Here is a 19,943-nt window from a genome sequence, read left to right on the forward strand (position 1 = left end):
ACTGTACTGCGATCGACAGCAGCATCTCCATACACCTTTTTCAACCTCTTGTGGATGTTTCCCACTGTCTCTATTTCACAGCACAGGAATTCTATGACAGCACATAGCTTCTGACGAACATCAAGTGTAGCAGCCATCTTGAAGACATGCTGTGACGGCACCACCCATGGCAACAGGTTGAACTAAGTTTGAAAACAAGCGGGAAGGATGTATCTACACACTGTAAAACTTTTACACATGTAGGATAAAAACTATTTTTACAAAAATAGTATGCATTTCTTTTGGAGTGACCGTCGTTCTTAGGTGTCAGATGTAGGTGGCGGTGCTGCTGTTGTGATGTGTACAGAGCGTGGCGCTTACAGGCGGGGCGCGATGCGACGCCGGCCGCCGTGGCCGCCGCTGCTGCTGTGGCTGGGGGTGGCGTCGGCGCCGCTGTGCCTGGTGACGCTGGCGCTGCGGCTCGACGCCCGCCTCGACGCTGTGCGACGCCTCCTCACCGACTCGCCGCTCGTCGACGGGTGAGCTCCGACGTCGTCCTCTCTTTTTATGCCAACTGTCGCGCGCTGTGCACTGAGGAGGGGAGGGGGGGCAAATGAAGGTATAGGTGAGAGTTGCCTGTTGTAACGATTGTAAATCATAGGAGAGCACAGGGCTGCGGGAGCAGGAAGACCAGACCCATTTAAGGATACAACGTACAACGATCAGCCAGAACATTAATACCTCCGTGCTACTATCGATATAAACCTGTCCAGGTGATAGCATCGTCACCTTGCGAGGAAAGACTGGTTGTCAGACTCTAGCGTGGTGCATCTAGTACCAGTGAGCGTTCTGTCCCTGAGTAGAATAGAAAAGGTGCTCGATGTATCTCAGTGATGACTTGGAGGCTTGGCATGAGCATTTCGTAAACTGCACTACTTCATGGGCCTTTGAGGAGAGCTGAGGTGAGTTTCTTCAACATGTCACGAAACCATGTACAGACGTAGTGAGGTTGGGCGGCCATAACTAATTACTGATATTGGACATCGTAGGCTATAGTGAAGCCAGAATGTGTAGATACACGTGTCTAGCATTACGCTATAAATTAGAAAAAATAGGAAGCCAAATAATTTTGAAAGTATTCGGCTCACGAAAAACTATGAAAAATAGAGACTTATGTAGTAATGATGAAATTTATCAAAACCAAGAAAACATGTCAGAAGTAATGAGAAAAAGATGTCTGGTATTTTCTGAACGTTTACGTGAGTTTGACCGAGGGCAGACTGTGATGGCCTGGACGCTCGGCACGAGCATTTCGGAAGCTATGCGACTTGTCGGGTGTTCGAGGAGTGCTATAGCGAATGTCTTCAACACGTGGTGAAACCACGTTCAGTCATCATGGTGATGGGTGGCCACCCCTCTCTATAGATGTCGGACGTCGTAGAATGGGCAGAGTGGTAAAACAAGATGGGATGTGAACTGTGACGGAACTAACGTCAGACTTTAATGCTGGGCAGAGTGCAAGTGCGTCTGAACACACACAACTCTGAACACTCTTAACGATCCGCCTTTGCAGCCGACAACCCATGCGTGTGCCAAGTTAACACCCGATGTCGGCAACTACGACTGAAGCTAGCACCTGACTATAGGCTTTGGACACTGGCGCAGTGGGAAAGCGTTGCGCGGTCTGATGAATCTCGTTACCTTATGCATCATGCCGATCCGTCGTCTTCCAGGGAAACAGGTCCTCGACACCTACACTGCGGGACGTAGACAAGCCGGCAGCGGCTCATTGCTCTGGGGAACATTCATATGGGCATCCATGGGTCCGCTGGAGTTCGTGCAAAGCACCATGACGGCCAGTGAGTACCGTGCACTGGTTGCAAACCACGTACGCCCTTTCATGACATGTTTCCCGGCGGCAGTGGCGTTTTTCAACAAGATTTCTTCTTCTTCTTCTTCCGTATCCGGATGCACCAATTATATCTTCCCTTCCCAGTACTTAGCAACGTAGTTTGCTTTGTCATTGACTTTCAAAATATCATCTTTAGTGCATGTTATAGACATATCTGGGCAAATCAATAGGTGGTCCAAGTCCTGTACTGCTCCGTATTCACACCTATCGCTATCACTGTAACCCCATTTAAATAGGTTTGATTTACACCCAGTTACTCCAGTGCGCAGCCGGTTTAATGACCTCCAACATGTAAAAGGTAGTTGAAATCCTTTTCAACAAGATAATGTGCGATGTTACAAGAAACACAGCGCCGAGTTCCAACTGATGTGCTGCCCCCCAATTGAATCCGATCGAATACATCTGGGATCTGAATGAACGTGGCGTCAAAGCACATGGACGTTCGCTCCGGAATTTACGGGAATTAGGTGATTTGTGTGTGCTCAGATGTGGTGCCAATTCCCTCAAGCGGCCTACGAAGGAGGCCTCATTGATTTCATGCCGCAGCGCACTTCCTCTGTTATTCGTGCCAGAGGTGGACATACCGGCTATTTGGTAGGTGTTCATGATCTTCTGGCTCATCAGTGTAACTATACCCTTTTTTTCAGTCTGCAATAATCTGTTCCTAGCCGGTAAACTTTATTTAAATAAAATGTAACAATGAAATGAAAAACTAAAATTGACAAACAATGAATTTATAGTTCGGAGCCACATGCGATTAGCCCGTGAAATATAACACTATAATTGAAACCCTTAATTCTTAAGAAAGATAGAATATTTATATACGAATGCCTGAATGTCAAAGAAAATCTGTCTTGTACCGTGAAAATAATTGGCGCGGCTAGTGAAATTATACCTCAACTGATTTAAACTTCACCTTAACAAAGTGCAATTCCATAAAAGAGATTATCACAAGGATACAATCAATCCGTTGTCAAGGGGACTTTCAGCCTGACAATTTCACACCATGTATTCCAACTTATCTAACAGAAAAGTAGCAAAAACAAAATTTTCTAAAAGCAATTTTAGTTTGTCTGACAGGCTCAGGCTCTACTTCTTACTTAATAGAGCATGATCTATAATTAAAAATATTTTTCTTAAAGAAATCACGTTTCATCAACATAGTGTTGTTGCACTAGGGAGCACCTCTGAGAGAGCGTAGGCCCCACTGACTGCGTTAAAAGGCGGCAGCATTTAAGGCTGTCTAGGAAGCGATATAAACAAGTTTCACTCTTCAACATATGGAAAAAATCAAAAAAATTTTTAGCCAGCCATTGTGACTCTTGTGAAGCCGTTAGCCTTTTACGCAGCACCAAAACCTGAATAAACCGATAAGAGGAATCAATTATTTCGGTAAATACCAACGCAGCTCGTTTTGTGGCTCATACAGAACTATCTATCGCTTGAGCCTTGTCCTGCAGTTACGCAAGGTCAGCCATCGTTAATCGGATTTTGCATGATGATGTTTAAGGGGTGGCCGGATGCCCTTCCTGCCGCCACCCCGTACCCCCCCGGGACGTAATGAGTGTACCCCAACTGTGTGCGTCGTGTAATCCATGGAATAGTGCGAAAGTGTGCAGATGTCTTCGAGGCGTGTAACTGAGGCGGAACATGGGGACCAGCCCGGTATTCACCTAGCGGGATGTAGAAAACCGCCTAAAAACCACATCCAGGCTGGCCGGCACATCGGCCCTCGTCGTTGATCCGCCGGGCGGATTCGATCCGGGGCCGGCGCTCCTAGCAGAGTCCAGGAAGCAGCGCGTTAGCACCCTCGGCTACCCTGGCGGGTTGTGGCTCATCCAAACAACCTTCAGAAAAGGAGGTGAAAAAATTATGATTAGTCGGATTCTACCTTTCCTCTTTAGATAAAACTGATGCACATAGGTGTTAGTTACGCAACGCAAGTTATGGAAGTAATGGGCAATTAAGAGGCTTAGCTGACTAAGTAACACCGAAAACCAGTAACGTTCAGCAGCAAGATTTGGAACTTAGTGTTTATATTGACACCTCCCAGGCCAAATGTAGTTTAAGAATCACTAATAGAACTACAGGTGCTTAGCGTTTTTCACTGGCTTCCTATTAAAACATTTTAAATGGTACGGGACTGGGACAACCGTAGAAACTCATCTTTGAGGCACAATTTACGACAAACTGATTTAAATATGAATAGTAGTATGGAAGGGTCAGAACACGGGGACTGCTAAATCAGTAACGCCGTGCAAGCACAACTCGGTAGGGTTTCCTAATGAAAAATAACCGTCAACAACTTGGTATTTCGGAGCATAGAAATTAAAACAGCTCACCATCTAGAAAGGACGTCGTCGATAACAGAAGCACGAGGGTTGGAGATACTGCGTGGTGCCACAGGACAGGACAAGTCACACCCAAGCCTAAATCGCCCACAATCAGCAACGTCTACCACTGTGCACACTGTTAACCCCGTATCCGCTACACCGACCCACTCAGCTGTGTCGCTCCCCGGCGTACACGAAACGAACGGGGGCCCTGCACTGTTTCAGGGCTAAGTGCTCGCTGCGATCGCCGTTGGCGTACCAACCCAACTACAGGAGAGTACTGCCCTTTCCAGAAGAGCTCGTAACTCCCTCCAACGTCGCTAGAAACAGACTTGTCAGCCCTTAGCTCGCTTCTTTTAAACTTCCCGCAGCCAATCACGCCGCGGCTAAGACGAAGAGATGACACACGGCTGGCGCCAGAGATAAGTAAAGTAGAGGTCGCCATGGCTCAGTACGAATGTTGGTACTGGTATCGAGAGGTGTGCATATCAGTTTGATCACAATTTAACATATCTTTATTTTATTAAAACAATACGTAACACTTCTCTACCAGGAGAAGCGACGTCCATGTTAACCTTTTACTTTGCTAGCAATTAAGAAAACAGGAAGCCAGAGTCATTAAAATGGTATCAAAGAACTCTCCTAAAAGTTGATACAGACATTTAAACAGGTATCTAACAATTAAAAAAATAGTTTTGCACGAATAAATCATAATAAGAGTGTGTAACCTTCAGCCAGGTTTGGGATTACAGAATATTATTAATTGACCATAGCCTGATAAGAAACGAACTTAGGAAACAATGTGCCATAGCAAGTGATGATATTCGAAATCAACAGACACTTTAAGGAACAAATAAAGCTTTCTTAAATTAAGCACTAAATATCGGCCACTAATACCGGCCTCACAAAATGCTCTATCTTCACTTGCTCATAAATCTTGTAACACGGAAAGTAATAGATTCACTTTCTTACTGAATATAATATCCGTAATTCAGAATGTTACAGTGAAACTGCTTCCAAACTATGCAAGAAGAACCCTCTCTTGATACATGGTATAGTAGTACCTTCTCAATAACAAGTGCTCTGTGTACTTGTTACAACGCCCCACTCGCCAGCAGAACCAAACGCATGGCCAGGTATGGCCGCACTGTCATCCACATTCGAGCGAAATGAAAAAGTTAATCGCGGGGCGTGCAGTGCTGCTCGTCCAAACCGCGAAGCGCCTATACACTAAAATATCTTGGACTCACCTACTAGCCATCCAACAGAAGGCCCGCAATAGACTAAAACTACTATCAGGCCGAACTTGGACGTTACACCGCTCCACTATTCTGCACACCTACAAAATCCTGATACGGCCTATCCCTTGCTATGAAAATGTTGCATGGATCTTCACCACCCCCTCTCGAAAGCCATGCATTCCGTCTCGCATTACGCATTCGTTTACTTTACAGCTCCTGCATCCTCTACCATGTCATCAAATTGACAACCCCTCCGCATCCCCTATGATGTCCGCAAACTAGATTCCAATCAACCCATTGTCTCCCTTACATTGTGGAGGGATCCATCCCTATACTTAATCACACTCGATATTCTATACTAACGAACTTCAACCAACTCCCTCTCCCAGACAATGAGATTCACCCCGATATTTATCGCTCCTACTACCTTTTAACTCTTCCTCACCTATCCCATTCTACATTAGGGCTCCTCTCTTCTTTCCCTTTTCCATCCACCCCATCCCTTTCCTACTGCACCTCTCCTCACCCTCTGTCTTTCCCACCGACTATCTCCCACTATCCACCTCAACTCCTAGCTTTCATTTCCCTATCTTTCTGTAAATGTGAAGTACTTCAGTGCTTTATCGGAACTCCTCCTGCGATGCGTTTTCAAAATGTACATATTTTCTTTTTTTAACTGTTAGTCTGATTTTTACTCTAATTTACTCAATTTTTCTAATTCGCTTGGCTGAGGAACGGAGAATTGTGCAGCCCACGTGGGGGCGAGGGGGATGAAACAAAAAAATCCTCGAGGCGCCCTCCCAGCACTTTCGGCCGCCTTGTGTATTTATTGCTCAAGCAGCGCGTGCGTGCCTGGCTGGACTCGCGGAGCGGAAATTCAAATCCGCTGTTTCTGGTGGAGGATATGAACCGTCACGTCTATACTGCACCGGCCTCTAACTTATGCCACTACTATAAAAATCATACCGCTAGTACAATCCAACGTTTAGTTAGGTAAGCGTAAATTACGAGCTTCTTGGGGCCATATTGTCAGCAATCAGTCGTGTGTGTTCAACTACTGTTCACCTAAAGATAGCGAAGATTTTTTTTGTGGTATTCATCTAACCTTTTGTTTATGTGGGGAAGAGACTTACTCTTATAAGCTAAGTGGCAACATAATGTTTGCTTTATGGATGGATGTACATGAAATAACATTAGCTTTCAGACGGTCAGTAATCTGTATTCGTAGTCTTTCGTCTGTAGCCAAGTGATTAACAGGAAATGGCGTCGTTGCCTAAAATGTCCCAGTATGAGTTTCCGATATTGTACCGGTACAGTTTAAGAAACTTGCTCGTATAGAGAGCTTCTAATACGACATTTACCATTATTAGTACAGAATGTTGAGATATTATATGAACGTTGTTATGCGCTCTTTATTTTAAGTTATTGAACTGGCCCTGTCCTTCATTAATGCAATAAAACATGAAAATGTGAAACTTCCTTGAGACTAAGCAATATGTAGGAATGAACTGAAAGCAAGAGAAAAGACAAAATTAACTTCAAACTCAAGAGTGCTTATGAACATATACTGAGGCAACAGTTTTAAATTCACAAGACTATTATCTTTTACTTCAAAATAAATAGATGTAGTCTAAAAACATCGATAATTACAAAGGCTGTTACAAATGGGTACAACACGTTCCTGGGCCCCACATTATGATAACAGCGGCCGCCTGCTGTATCACGAACCCTCTGATTACAGACTGGTACAGGGAGCTCTAAAACGAGAAACGAGCATACACGTAACAAGTAACATAATGACTTCGCAAGCTCACAACCCGTCCAGAGCACGGTACTGTGCAACCCAATGACAATAACTACAATTAATAAAATATTTTCGTAAATAAAACCTTGAAAGCCCAACATTAAATAAAATATACACGGCGTCAGCTAACAGCGCCATGAAATTACTCAGTAGTTACATTACATGAGAAAGAAAACACACTAGAAATAGCTGTCCAATAACAGACAAGTAGCGAACAATTGCTGTGGTTAATGTGCCAATGACTGCAAATTTAAGTATATTTCTATAAACTCTGCCCGCTCAAGACAAATCGGTGAAGTGTAAATCACACAAAAGCTTTAGAAGGAAAAACACACATGAAGAAAACAATTTTTGGAAAGGAATAAACACATTAACATACTAAATTCATATAAGGCTAATAAAGCTCAGCGCTAAACTTTCTGGCAGATTAAAACTGTTTGCAGGACAGGGAATCAAAATCAGGATGTTGGCATTTCGCGGACAAGCGCCCGCAAAAGCCAAAGGTCCCGAGTTCGAGTCTGTCTGGCATAGTGTCAATCTTCCAGGAAGTTTCGTATCAGCGCACAATCCACTGCAGATTGAAAATTTCTTTCTGGAAACATTCCGCAGACTGTGGCTGAGCCATGTCTCTGCAAATATCCTTTCTTTGAGAGTGTTAGTCTTGCAAGTATCGCCGAGAGAAATTCTGTGACATATGGAAGGTAGGAGATGATGTTCTGGTGGGAGTAAAGCTGTGAGGACGGATGGTGAATCGTACTTGGGTACTTCAGACGGTAAGGCACTTTCCCGCGAAAGACAAATGTCCCGTGTTCGAGCATTGGTCCGGCAAACAGTTTTAATCTGCCAGAAAGTTTCATGTCAGCGCTAACTCCGTTGCAGAGTAGAAATTTCATTCGGGATGCAATGTGCTGTAAGGAGCAGGGCAAAATACGCTAAACAATTATAGCACAAGCAATGAACCAAGTTTAACAGACTCACCCACATCATGCCGAAGCAAAGCCCAATTCTGTTCAGCCACATAGAATAACTTTCTATCAGCAATCAACGCCTTCCCAATATGACCGCAACCAAAGCCGCTTGCTTTGATCGTATTACACTTTGGCGAGCCACAAAAATGCTGCCTCCCAGTACGGTTACAACGGCCAACTCAACCCGCTGCAACGATAAACATCCGCCACGCCGAGCACCGACTCTCTAAGTAAGCCCGTGCACGACGTCTTAATAACAGTTCACAAGATTGCTCCGCTGCCACTGCTATTTACAACATGTTTTATACTAAACTTTGCCACCAGGTCACCTCCTGCCTGCCATAAACTCAGCTTTGACGAAGCACTGCAATCCGCTCTGTGATAACCCACCGCATTCACTTGCCCGTCCACAGCTGTCTCCACTGGTCCACCCTTATTTCCCTTAAGCTTCGGCGCTACACGCCCACGACCTCATCGAAACCGATAACAAGACTTTCTGCAATCGACTTCGGACCGTCTCATTATCAATTAATTATTTTGTATTACAATATGCCAACGGAAAAGCGTTACGAAAATTGGAGCACAAATGAATTGCATTTAGCTGTAACATTTTATCTAAATCAGAAACGTGGACTACATGAAAGGGAACGAGTATAAAATGTGCCTAAGTAAACAGTTAAGAGGTATGCTGGAAATAGAAACATGGAAACTTAGATATAAAAAATTTTGACTACAGTAAACTGTTTTCCAACAAAGTTGTAAACGAATTTCAAGAGCATGTCGGACGTAGGAAAATGTACGTTTCACACTGCAAAACTAAAAGCATTGCCCCAAAATTTCAATGCAATTGACGCTATGGCAGGGAACAAGTCTGCTCAGTGTGTCTTTACAAGAAATATCGCCGGATCCGAGGTGAGTGGAGGAAGCCACAAACGTAACTTCAAAGCCTAGCGAATGGTCTTTTCGTTGGTGGCTGTCTACAGATGTTAGACAACTTGAAAAATGCGTATTTGTGTCATTAGCTGTACAACTGTATGTTTATTCCCTACCGGTTTCGATTATTACAGTCATCCTCGCAGCATGAAATTGTAAAGTACGAAAAAGACGAATATAGAATATATACAAGAATCATAGAAAATGGAAGAATTAAAGGTCATTTTACATCAATCGCACTTACACAGTGTACATCAATGGATCAAACATATTTCCGGCAAATATAAACCAACCACATGAGGAACAAATATATTTGTCGTAATAGGCTGCCTTAATGCAGTCCGTGTAAACGCACTGTGCCTTGCCACAATTACAATAGTACACACTTGGTGATAACTTCACATTTAGTAACTGACACGTTATAATTGTCAAAGGTACATATGCGATCGTCAAAGTTCTCAAGTTGAAACACACAGGAAGTGTGGATACCTAAAATGTACAGGGACTCTAGTATCGTAATGAAGACCTAGTGAGACATGGACTGTGGGGAAACCACAACAGCCGGCCGGTGTGGCCGAGCGGTTCTAGGCGCTTCAGTCTGGAACCGCGTGACCGCTACGGTGGCAGGTTCGAATCCTGCTTCGGGCATGGATGTGTGTTATGTCCTTAGGTTAGTTAGGTTTAAGTAGTTCTAAGTTCTAGGGGACTGTTGACCACAGATGTTAAGTCCCATAGTGCTCAGAGCCATTTGAACCATTTTTTTGAAACCACAAGACAATAGAATCATTTAAGATGTTGCGCTGCAGAAGACTATTGAAAATCGGGTGGACTGATAAAGTAAGGAATAAGGAGATTCTCCGAAGCATCGCGAGGAAAGTAATACGTGGAAAACACTAAAAAAAAAGATAATAGCACATGTGTTAAGACAAAAATGGGTCTGAGCACTATGGGACTTAATATCTGAGGTCATCAGTCCCCTAGAACTTAGAACTACTTAAACCTAACTAACCTAAGGACATCACACACATCCGTGCCCGAGGCAGGATTCGAACCTGCGGCCGTAGCAGTCGCGCAGTTCCGGACTGAATCGCCTAGAACCACTCTTCCACAGCGGCCGGCCTTCTGTTAAGACAGTAGGGAATACTTCCATGGTACTAGCGGGAGCCTTAGAGGATGGAAACTATAGAGGAAGACAGAGATTTGGATACATCCATTAAATAACTGAGGACACAGGTTGCAGTTGCATAGGAGAGGGAGAAAACTGTGTACTGAACTGACGTGGAGGAAGCCTTTCCAGCAGTGGCATGGGAGTAAAGTCGTGGTTTAACTTTGAGCTTTTCAGAATATTTCGAATGTGACATTAACATGGTACTTAAAGAAAACTGAGTGAGACGTGGTACTTTCTGGAATTAAGGAGAACGTGGAAGGGCCAGACCTGCAGCCCATCCGTTACCAGGTGAAATGGTGTTTACTACCGCGATGGACATAGTCTCTCTTATGAAATGCCCTTCTGCAACACATGAAACCTATATAAGCACCATTGATGACAGGAGTGATTCAATTACTCAAAATAAGTCACTTAATTTTTAATTTGAAAGCTGTATGTCGAAAGGTACGGTTTAAGATGCGCAACTGTACTTAAAGGTTAAGCAGATAAGAAACAATATGACAATAAGGCTTACTTCAAAGCAACCAACTTCATTTCAGTGGGCTACCCAGGTGCGACTGGATCCCAACCCGTCCCTTTTGGCAATCGCATTTTGACTAAAGTACTGGTAACAGTTGGCTGTTAACATTTTCGAAGTTACTGTGTCTCAGTTATGACCGCTCTGAAGGAACGTCTTAAAACATTACTTGCTAACACTTATTACAAGAGAACTCACTCGGCGGAACGACAATATCCAGCTAAAATACACTAATAATGACCTGGTCTTTCACACACAGAAACGAACAGCTTAGTACAACAGGTTGTTCAGATTATAACTAATGACTAAGAAACGCAATTACAATCAAAGAACTGAACGGTTAACATCCAGATCCAACCAGAAGGATCCTCTTTGTTTAACGACAACCTGTGCCTTAGTACAATTGTTCCTGCTGTATTTACGACCAGGAGCTGATTCATTGGAACATTAATGATCGGGTACAAACCAGAAAGGAAAGGCAATGCAAAAGCGGGACAAATTTTCAAACGACAACTAGTGTCCTAGTAAAACGCTACTGCCTATATTTACGACCAAAGACCCGACCGAGTTAAACTCTGAGGGTCGGATACAAACCAGAAAATAACAAGGAAGACATGTAAACAATGACGCAAACCATCACGAGGATTACAGAATGTTCCTCCCTTTATCAGCAAGCAGTTCCATGGATCCACGGTTCGTCGCAGCGGTTACTGAGTGGTGTCGATGAAAGTCGGGTAGAAGAGGGCAGCCAGGTCACGAGCGGTCGTCCGACATGAATGTTGCCAACCAGCCGACTGCAGTGAAGTACTCCGGTATCTTCGCTCTGCGCAGGCCATCCTTGCGCATCTCGTGGCTTCGGCCGCTCGGATATCGTGACCACCCCTTGTCGCGACTCTACTGTCAATCCCCAAACTTAGTGCCTACTCCTCTCGATTTTTTTTTTACTTTATTGTTATTTTAAAACCTGTACAACTCAGGTAGGCTGGCAGCGGCACACTACGCCGCTCTTCAGCCATAGCGTTTTACAAGAGTATAAAAAATGGTGAATGACAATGAACAAAGTGACGGGCAAAAGAGAGAGGTCACAGAGACACAAAAAACACGGAGTCGTTCACATGTGACGATAACAACACTGAAAACACGTTGGCACGGCGCACAAAACACTGATGAGTCCGACGGCGCAAGTGAACGTAGGAGTGGGACGGCGGACACCAAAAACACTACACGACGTCACACACACGAGACACAGAAGGCGACGATCTCCGGCGCGCAAATGTTCACTATGCGTGTGCGAGTCCGGGGACCGGCCAAGAGAGGAGGAGGAGGAGGAAGGGGAGTGGGAGAGCGAGAGGGGAGAGCAGAGATGCCACGGGCAGGGGAGATAGGGGGGAGGGAGGAAGGGGGAGAAGAAGCCCGGGGGAAGAGGGGGAAGGGAGGGGACGGGGAGATGGAAAAAGAAGGGAAGAGAAGAGAAGGGAGGGAGGGTGCCGAAAGGAAAGGACACGGGAAGTGGGGGGCGGGGCAGGGTCAAAGTTGATAGGAGGGGTAGATGGAGGGGACGAGGACATCATCAGGGAGAGGGAGCTGGCGGAAGCCACCTTGGGAGAGGGTAAGGAGGGTGGACAGATGGAGACCGGGTGGGACGTGGGAATACAGGCACGGCAGCGGGCGGGGGTGGGAGAGGATCGGGGAGATGAGCGGGTGAGGAGGATCAAGTTTACGGGAGGTGTACAGGATCCGTATCCTTTCAAGGAAAAGGAGGAGGTGGGGGAAGGGGATGAGATTGTACAGGATCCGCGTGGGGGAGGGGAGACGGATGCGATAGGCGAGGCGGAGAGCATGGCGTTCAAGGATTTGGAGGGATTTATAAAAGGTAGGGGGGGGGCGGAGATCCAGGCTGGATGGGCATAACAAAGGATAGGGCGGATGAGGGATTTATAGGTGTGGAGGATTGTGGAAGGGTCCAGAACCCATGTACGGCCGGAAAGGAGCTTGAGGAGACGGAGTCGGGAACGTGCCTTGGCTTGGATTGTACGGAGATGGGGAGTCCAGGAGAGGTGACGGTCGAGGGTGACGCCAAGGTACTTAAGGGTGGGAGTGAGGGCGATGGGACGGCCATAGACGGTGAGATAGAAATCAAGGAGGCGGAAGGAAGGGGTGGTTTTGCCTACAATGATCGCCTGGGTTTTCGAAGGATTGACCTTGAGCAACCACTGGTTACACCAAGCGGTGAATCGGTCAAGATGGGATTGGAGAAGGCGTTGGGAGCGTTGCAGGGTGGGGGCAAGGGCAAGGAAGGCGGTGTCATCGGCATACTGGAGAAGGTGGACGGGGGGACTCCTCTCGAGCCAGCGAACCTATATATATATCGGAAAGCAAAGACTTTCTAAGGACACAACCCACCGAGACCAACACTTCCTCATAGATATTGCCAATGGGGTCGCAAGAGGGATAGTCGATACTACCCTTGAGCCAGTGGCGTCAGACAGAGCAGTCTACTAACTCAATGGCACCAGGGCTCACTGAGGATGTGATAGGTTGGCTGTAGGAAAAGTAAAAGCACCAGAGAGGCAGTCCCAACGTTACGCTTGATAATGGAAGAACGACTGAAGGTAAATCAAGGTATGTTAGTAGGAATAAGCGATTGGCAATGTAAAATGGTGTAAGATGTTCGAAATTCTGAGAAAAATAGAAGTTACAGAGAAAGACGGGTAATATGCAATATGTACATAAATCAGAAGGGTACGACGGGATTGGTAGGCCATGTACTCGTATGAACAAGCGTGTGAGACAGGACTGCAGTGTCTCGCTCTCTACAATGGCGGAAATAAAATAACTTTTAAGAGGGGGATTAAAATTCAGGGTGGTAGGTTATCAGCGACGAGATCCACCGATGACATTGCTGTCCTCCTGATATTGAAGCAGAGTTACAAGATCTGTTGAATGAAATAAACAGTGTAAAGCGTACAGAATATGGACTGAGAGTTAATCGAAGAAAGACGAAAGTAATGAGAAGTAGCAGAAATGAGAGTAGCGAGAACCTTAACTCCAAAATTATTGATGAAGAAGCTACTTTGGAAGCAAAATAGCCCATGACTGGTCAAGCAAGGAGGACATAAAAAGTACACTAGCACAAACGTAAATATCATTTCTGACCAGGAGAAGTTCACTAGTATCAAACATAGACTTTAATTTGACGAATAAATTTCTGAGAAAGTACCATTGGCACAGTACTGTATGTTTGTGAATCGCTGACTGTGGGAAAACCGGAACGGAGACAATCGAAGCTTCTAAGACTTCGTGATACAGAAGAATATTGAAAACTGAGTGGACTTATAAGGCAAGGAATGAGGAGTTTCTCCGCAGAATTGGCGAGGAAAGGAATATATGGAAAACACTGACAAGAAGGGACGGGATGATAGGGCATCTATTTCACTCATCAGGTAATAACGCCCATGATACTACAAGGAGTTGTATAGGTTGGGACAAGAGAGGAATTCGTGGTGGTCCACATCAAACCATTCGGAGGACTGATGACTCATGCTTCAGGGAGCAGGTATAATGAAAATGAAGTGGAGAGAATGGGATATGTAGCAAGATGAATATATGGTACATGGACTAAGAAAGCTGTTTGTTGGAGTCTGAGAGACAACGAGATGGTGACCTAATAGAAGGTGGGAAAGAAATATCAGGAGGCAAGCAGGAGTAAATGGATGGAATTCCGTAACACACGGAAAAATCTGGGAAAGGCTATTGTGTTACCACTGATGACTGAAGAAGCAGTCGAGTAAGAAGAAGAGGCAGTATCACTAGACAGTGTTTCTAACGAAATGATGATAATAGAGATTGTTGTAAAAAGTTAAAGTGATGACTGTAATCAAGCCTTTTATATATACCAAAGTAAATTTCAGTTTGATAGTATGGTGCACCTAACCCCAGGATGGCAAGCAATGTGCTATACGAAGCAATATGAAAAGCACAACAAAACTTTATACAATCTGATCGTTATTTGCAGTGAGTTGGAGAGAAATAAATGTAGTTTCCCCATTAGCAATCTGAACGCTACCGATACTAGCCGCAGAATAGAAAGCCCACAATATTCTAAACCTACTAACCACCCGTTCAAAGGGAATACATCCCTCCACCATCCTCCACAATAGCAAAGCGTTGATCACTATCCTCTCAGACGCAGATGAGTATGAAAAGCAATCCATATATTATGAACTGTTGTTCCTCCATCTTTACTAATATTAGGTTCCCACCTTCAGTTAGGTCATCTCTGTCCCCCATAATCACCAAATATTTATTTTGGTCCATGTACGATAATTTCATCTGACTACGTTTCCCTTTTACTCTGTTTTTTATTTTTTTTATTTTCATTACTGTCGTAGTTTGGTCTTCCGTTCCAGTCTGGTACCTGACGCACTTCTTTATATTTCTTTCCGTCCTTGTTTTTCACAAGACGTGTCGAAGCATTGCTTGCTGAGTAACCTTCAGTTTTGAATAGCATACATATTTGTCACTCCATATCTCACTTCCATACACCAAAACAAACGTATTGAAAACTTTGGTTTTCAGAAACGCTGGTAGTTCGTTTTGGGAAATCTACTTTACCGAAACCACTCCAGGCTAATTTTACTCTTTTGTTCGTTTCACTTGTGGTGCATGCAGTTTAGAAATTAGTACTTTTAATCAGTAATGAAGTATATTTCAATCTATTATTCATGGTTTTAGATTCTCCATGTAAATGCTGGAGTTTTATGACCAAATTAATTTTCTGGACTCCATGAAGACAATACATTAAAAACAGACTGCGATTCCGAAGTCAGTTATTGGATTTTAAAGCGTACCCAGAAGCAGGTACACATTCAGGTCATAATTTAGTAATTATGAAGAATATAATGAAGATCTAGAAAATTGTCGAAAATAATAAATGCCTTAAAAACTGGTATACTGAAGTGTTGACACGCATATTAAATTTCCTTTGGACATAAATATTGAATAAATAAGGAATACCACGGTAGGCAGTTCAGTACAAGAGGACTGGACATTTCTAAACCGGTCAGTGAGGAACGTTGATAAGACATAGTTATTTGGTAAAGTAAATGCAAGAAGAATCTTGGGTAACTGAAAAAAAGTCTTCAATTCATCGACAACAGGAGGAGGCACAAAATTGTTCAGGAAAAGTCAGGAATGTAGGAATATGTTACTTAGGAATACAATAAACAGGAAGTGCAGGGAAGCATATGCGAAATGACGTTAGGAAACATGCGAAGAGATGGAAAAAGAAACGATCGTAGAAAGGACAAATGGAGCTTATAAAAAAAGTCAAAACAGTTTTCGATTAAACTGAAAACAAGTGTGGCAATATTAGAACTGCAAAGAGACTTCAGCTGTTACGCGCAGAGCAGAGAATGAATAGAGAACGATTACAGTGAAAGCCTCTATGAGGGGGAGGAATTCTAATGACGTGGTAGAGGAAGAAATGGGAGCCGGTGTGGAAGGTATGGGGGATTTAGTATTAAAAACAAAATGTAACACACGTTTGGACGACATAATATCAAATAAGGCGGAAATCACAACATTCTTAAGAAATTCTAAAATAATAGAAGGAAGCGACAACCAAACAACTAGCTTGGTATGTACAATCTATGACACAGGAGAAATACTATTACACTTCCCGAAAAATATCATCCGCACAATCCTAAGGACAGCAAGGGCATATAAGTATGAGAACTATCGCACAATCGACTTAAGAGCTCATGCATCCAAGCTGCTGCCTTTTGCGACGTATTCCTCTCTCATATTGCATCGTATGTAGCCGGACCGTTGTTAGAATTTTATATATTATAATCCTCAACAGCTTTTATTTTCTATGCGTACAAGCGTAAGTAAAACTTCTTTTTTAGCACAGTTCTCTTGTTTTCAGTATTTGCATCTGATGGCGGGCATTTGTTAAGAAGAAACTGGAAATGACTTAAAAATAAAAGCCATACAACTGAAACGATAATTTACATGTCTATTAGTGAAAAAGCTCAAGTGCACAGGTACCATTAAGAGCGATCAAGGACAAGGCCGTCCACCAACCTCTGTTGAACGACATTAGAACACACATTGAAGTCAGTCCAAAATCGGTACGGCAATTGTCAGTGGTACTGGACACTCCACGCGCGACGGTAGATAAAATGTTACGAAGCACGATGGAAATACGCCCACCATCTTGAGGTTCTACATCAATTACACGACTAAGACTTCGCAGAGCATATGAACATGCGCCAGGATTTGCTTGAAGCATATGCAAATCACATCCTCAACAAGATCCTATTTAGCGAAGAGACAAACGTCCACGTTGTGTAAGGTTTCTGGCGCACCACCAGTGGATCACCTGCAATACCAGTGAGACTGCCCCAAAGTTAATATGTGGATGGGAAAACCTACTACCAGCTCTTCTTCACCGAAAACCCAGCAATGGGGTACTGTATATGGATATGCTATAACAGTTTCTTTTACCACATCTTGTGCAGGATCAACAAGTGCATAGCGTTTAGTTCAAAATAGATGACACAGCATGCCATTATGGGAATGGAAGATGGAGGGGGGGCTAAAGAACAATGATCTGGGCGCTCAAGAACAATGATCTGTGCGACGCGTTCTCCCGTACTCACACATATGGCCTACTTCGTCTGGGGCATTTATCAAAGGATGTGTGTTTCACCTACACCGTATCAACTTCCTGATGGAGCTCCGAGACCAATTTAGACAAGTAGCTGCAGTTATGAGACCACAAATGCTCCGGAATGTCTTTAGTACCATAGGCGACAGATTGGAGCTGTGTCGAGATGTGAGTGGTGCTCATATTGATGGAACATGTGATAAACATATGAAACTATAAATATAAGAATACACTAATTATTTCAACAAAATCAATACTTTATTCTTGGGCACCCTGCATGTAAATTAGTGGTATGATGGTGCTTATCAGTGTCACGTCGATTAAATTTATTGCCATAAAGTTGGAATGGAACAAACACGTAAGGGCCGTAATAGTGATATTGACTAGTCAACTTTGAAAATAACATGGAAGTGTAACTCATGTATAAAGGAGATCACATTCAGAACAACAGTCAGACCAGTACTTTAGTACACCTCACGTTAGGACCGCGAAACGAAATAGCACAAATTCCGGATTGTGTGGTGACATATAGATAGTCATTTTTCACTTGTTCCTTTGAGAGTGGAACCGGAAAGGAACTGACTATTAGCGATACAAGGTACCCTCCACCATACACAGTATGGTGACTTGGGGAGTGTTCATGTATATGTAGATACACATTCTATAGTACGCTCCAAATCCTAGAGCGCTATGCACTCCGTCTCGATTTCCGTATTCACCTATTCCTCCTCTTTCCAAGCCCGTCTCGGTTTGCTTTTGTCAGTTGTGCATAACTGGTTCGCCTTTGTAGTCACAGTCACAAGACTTCAGTGTGTGTGGCCGATTTCGACAATGTCATGTTTGCCTGGCCATACATTCACCTCTTGCAGCTTATCTGGTTAGAAACGACCTCGTTACTTATCTTCTGCTACTGAAGCAGCTTATGGTCGACTGAGACGTCATCATGCTTTGGGTGACTGGTGGGAGAAGCAGTCTCATTAACTGATGGCAGCACAGGTGCGGACTCCTTGTCTTTTGTCCCAACGTATCGTTGGGTAATATGATGAGTTGGTCGATTCATGCATGAGCAGCAGGTACGGGCGTGTGTCTCACTTGGACTTCGAATTTTATTAGTGCGGCTATGCTAGAACTTATAAACTTGTCAGAGTGGTTAATGGACATATAATACTTCCGCGGTACGATAAAGTAAGGCATGTGACAGTCTTGTGTTTTCCTGGTTTGGGGTGATTTTCCCAGATGTGATGTGCTTGAACAATAATATGCTGTATTCCTACATGACGTTAATTTTGTACCAGTTATACCAAGTTATGCAAATGTGCTGGGCTGTGTATAAGCCATCCCACACAGTACACAGCAGAATGATTTTAATGGTCTAAAAAGTAAGTTCGCCTCTCGTAACTGTATATTAGCTTATATCTAATATTTTTACTTTATGGCATGTTATTTGCGTGTTTTGCTTTTAGCATTGTACTCGATAATCGCGTAAAAAATGTCATCCTGCACAATACACCACAAAGTTAATGGTATAAGATGTAAGTGCAAATCCCGTAATTTTATACCAGTTTGCATCTAATATTTTTAAATTTTTACTTTATATCTTACTATTTGCATACTCTTGTTTTTAGCATTCTACTCGATAATGGTGTCAAAGACGAAATCTAGATTGTACACATGAAATATACTGTCAAATGGTTGATGGCGGTGTATTAAAAAAGTGTTTTGCAACTGTTTTCGTATGACAGGATGAACAGTAAATCACTTTAAACAACTGCAGAAAACTGGCTGTGGTGAACTTATTTAAGTTCTTATATGAATTTGAAAATGACTTTGAATATAGCGACCTCAGCAATACGCGAACTTGAGACATAAATTTATCGTCTGTGAAAACTTTTGCGTTTCAGTGATGAAGTGAGACCAGATACGTAAGGTACCTTCAGTATCAACTTTAATGTTCAAGAGACTTGTTTAATCCACGCTTGCACTACGTTTTGATCTTGCGAATCGTGATAAGTGCAGTGAACTCTTAATCGTGGTAGCACTGTGGACCAAATCACATATTCTACCGTTACTACATGAGCTAAGTATTTATTGAACTTCTATGATTGTCGACAAAGGGCTACTAGACACGGATACGAGCGAACTGAAAAAGAAAATTGCAAATTACACACGGCCACAAAAGTACAGCAGTTCCATGATCAACTTACCATTCCCCACGCTGTTATTCACAACAGCCGATATTAATCGCAGTTCTTGTGGCCAATGAATTGTAAGGAAATTGACCGAAGGGCAATCAGAGGGCTGTGATGGGTCCTATCAATATCATCTGCTGCGTCATCGAGCAGTTGCGGACTTTCTGCGTACCGACTAAACCGAGTCTGTCACCTCGGTGCCACGAAATGATTTCTGTTCGTCTCA

The 19,943-nt window shown here is 43.6% G+C and overlaps 1 protein-coding gene across 1 annotated transcript in view; it reads left to right on the forward strand.

The window, feature by feature from the left end:
- Positions 1-372: 372 nt before the first annotated feature.
- LOC124805665 (dipeptidase 1-like) overlaps positions 373-19,943 on the forward strand; it is a 133,042-nt gene continuing 113,471 nt past the window's right edge. Inside the window, exon 1 of the mRNA XM_047266234.1 lies at positions 373-518. Coding sequence (XP_047122190.1) covers positions 373-518 — 146 coding nt within the window. The remainder of the gene's footprint in view (positions 519-19,943) is intronic.

This window comes from Schistocerca piceifrons, chromosome 7 (genome assembly GCF_021461385.2).
Source record: "Schistocerca piceifrons isolate TAMUIC-IGC-003096 chromosome 7, iqSchPice1.1, whole genome shotgun sequence".
Lineage (NCBI taxonomy): Eukaryota > Metazoa > Arthropoda > Insecta > Orthoptera > Acrididae > Schistocerca > Schistocerca piceifrons.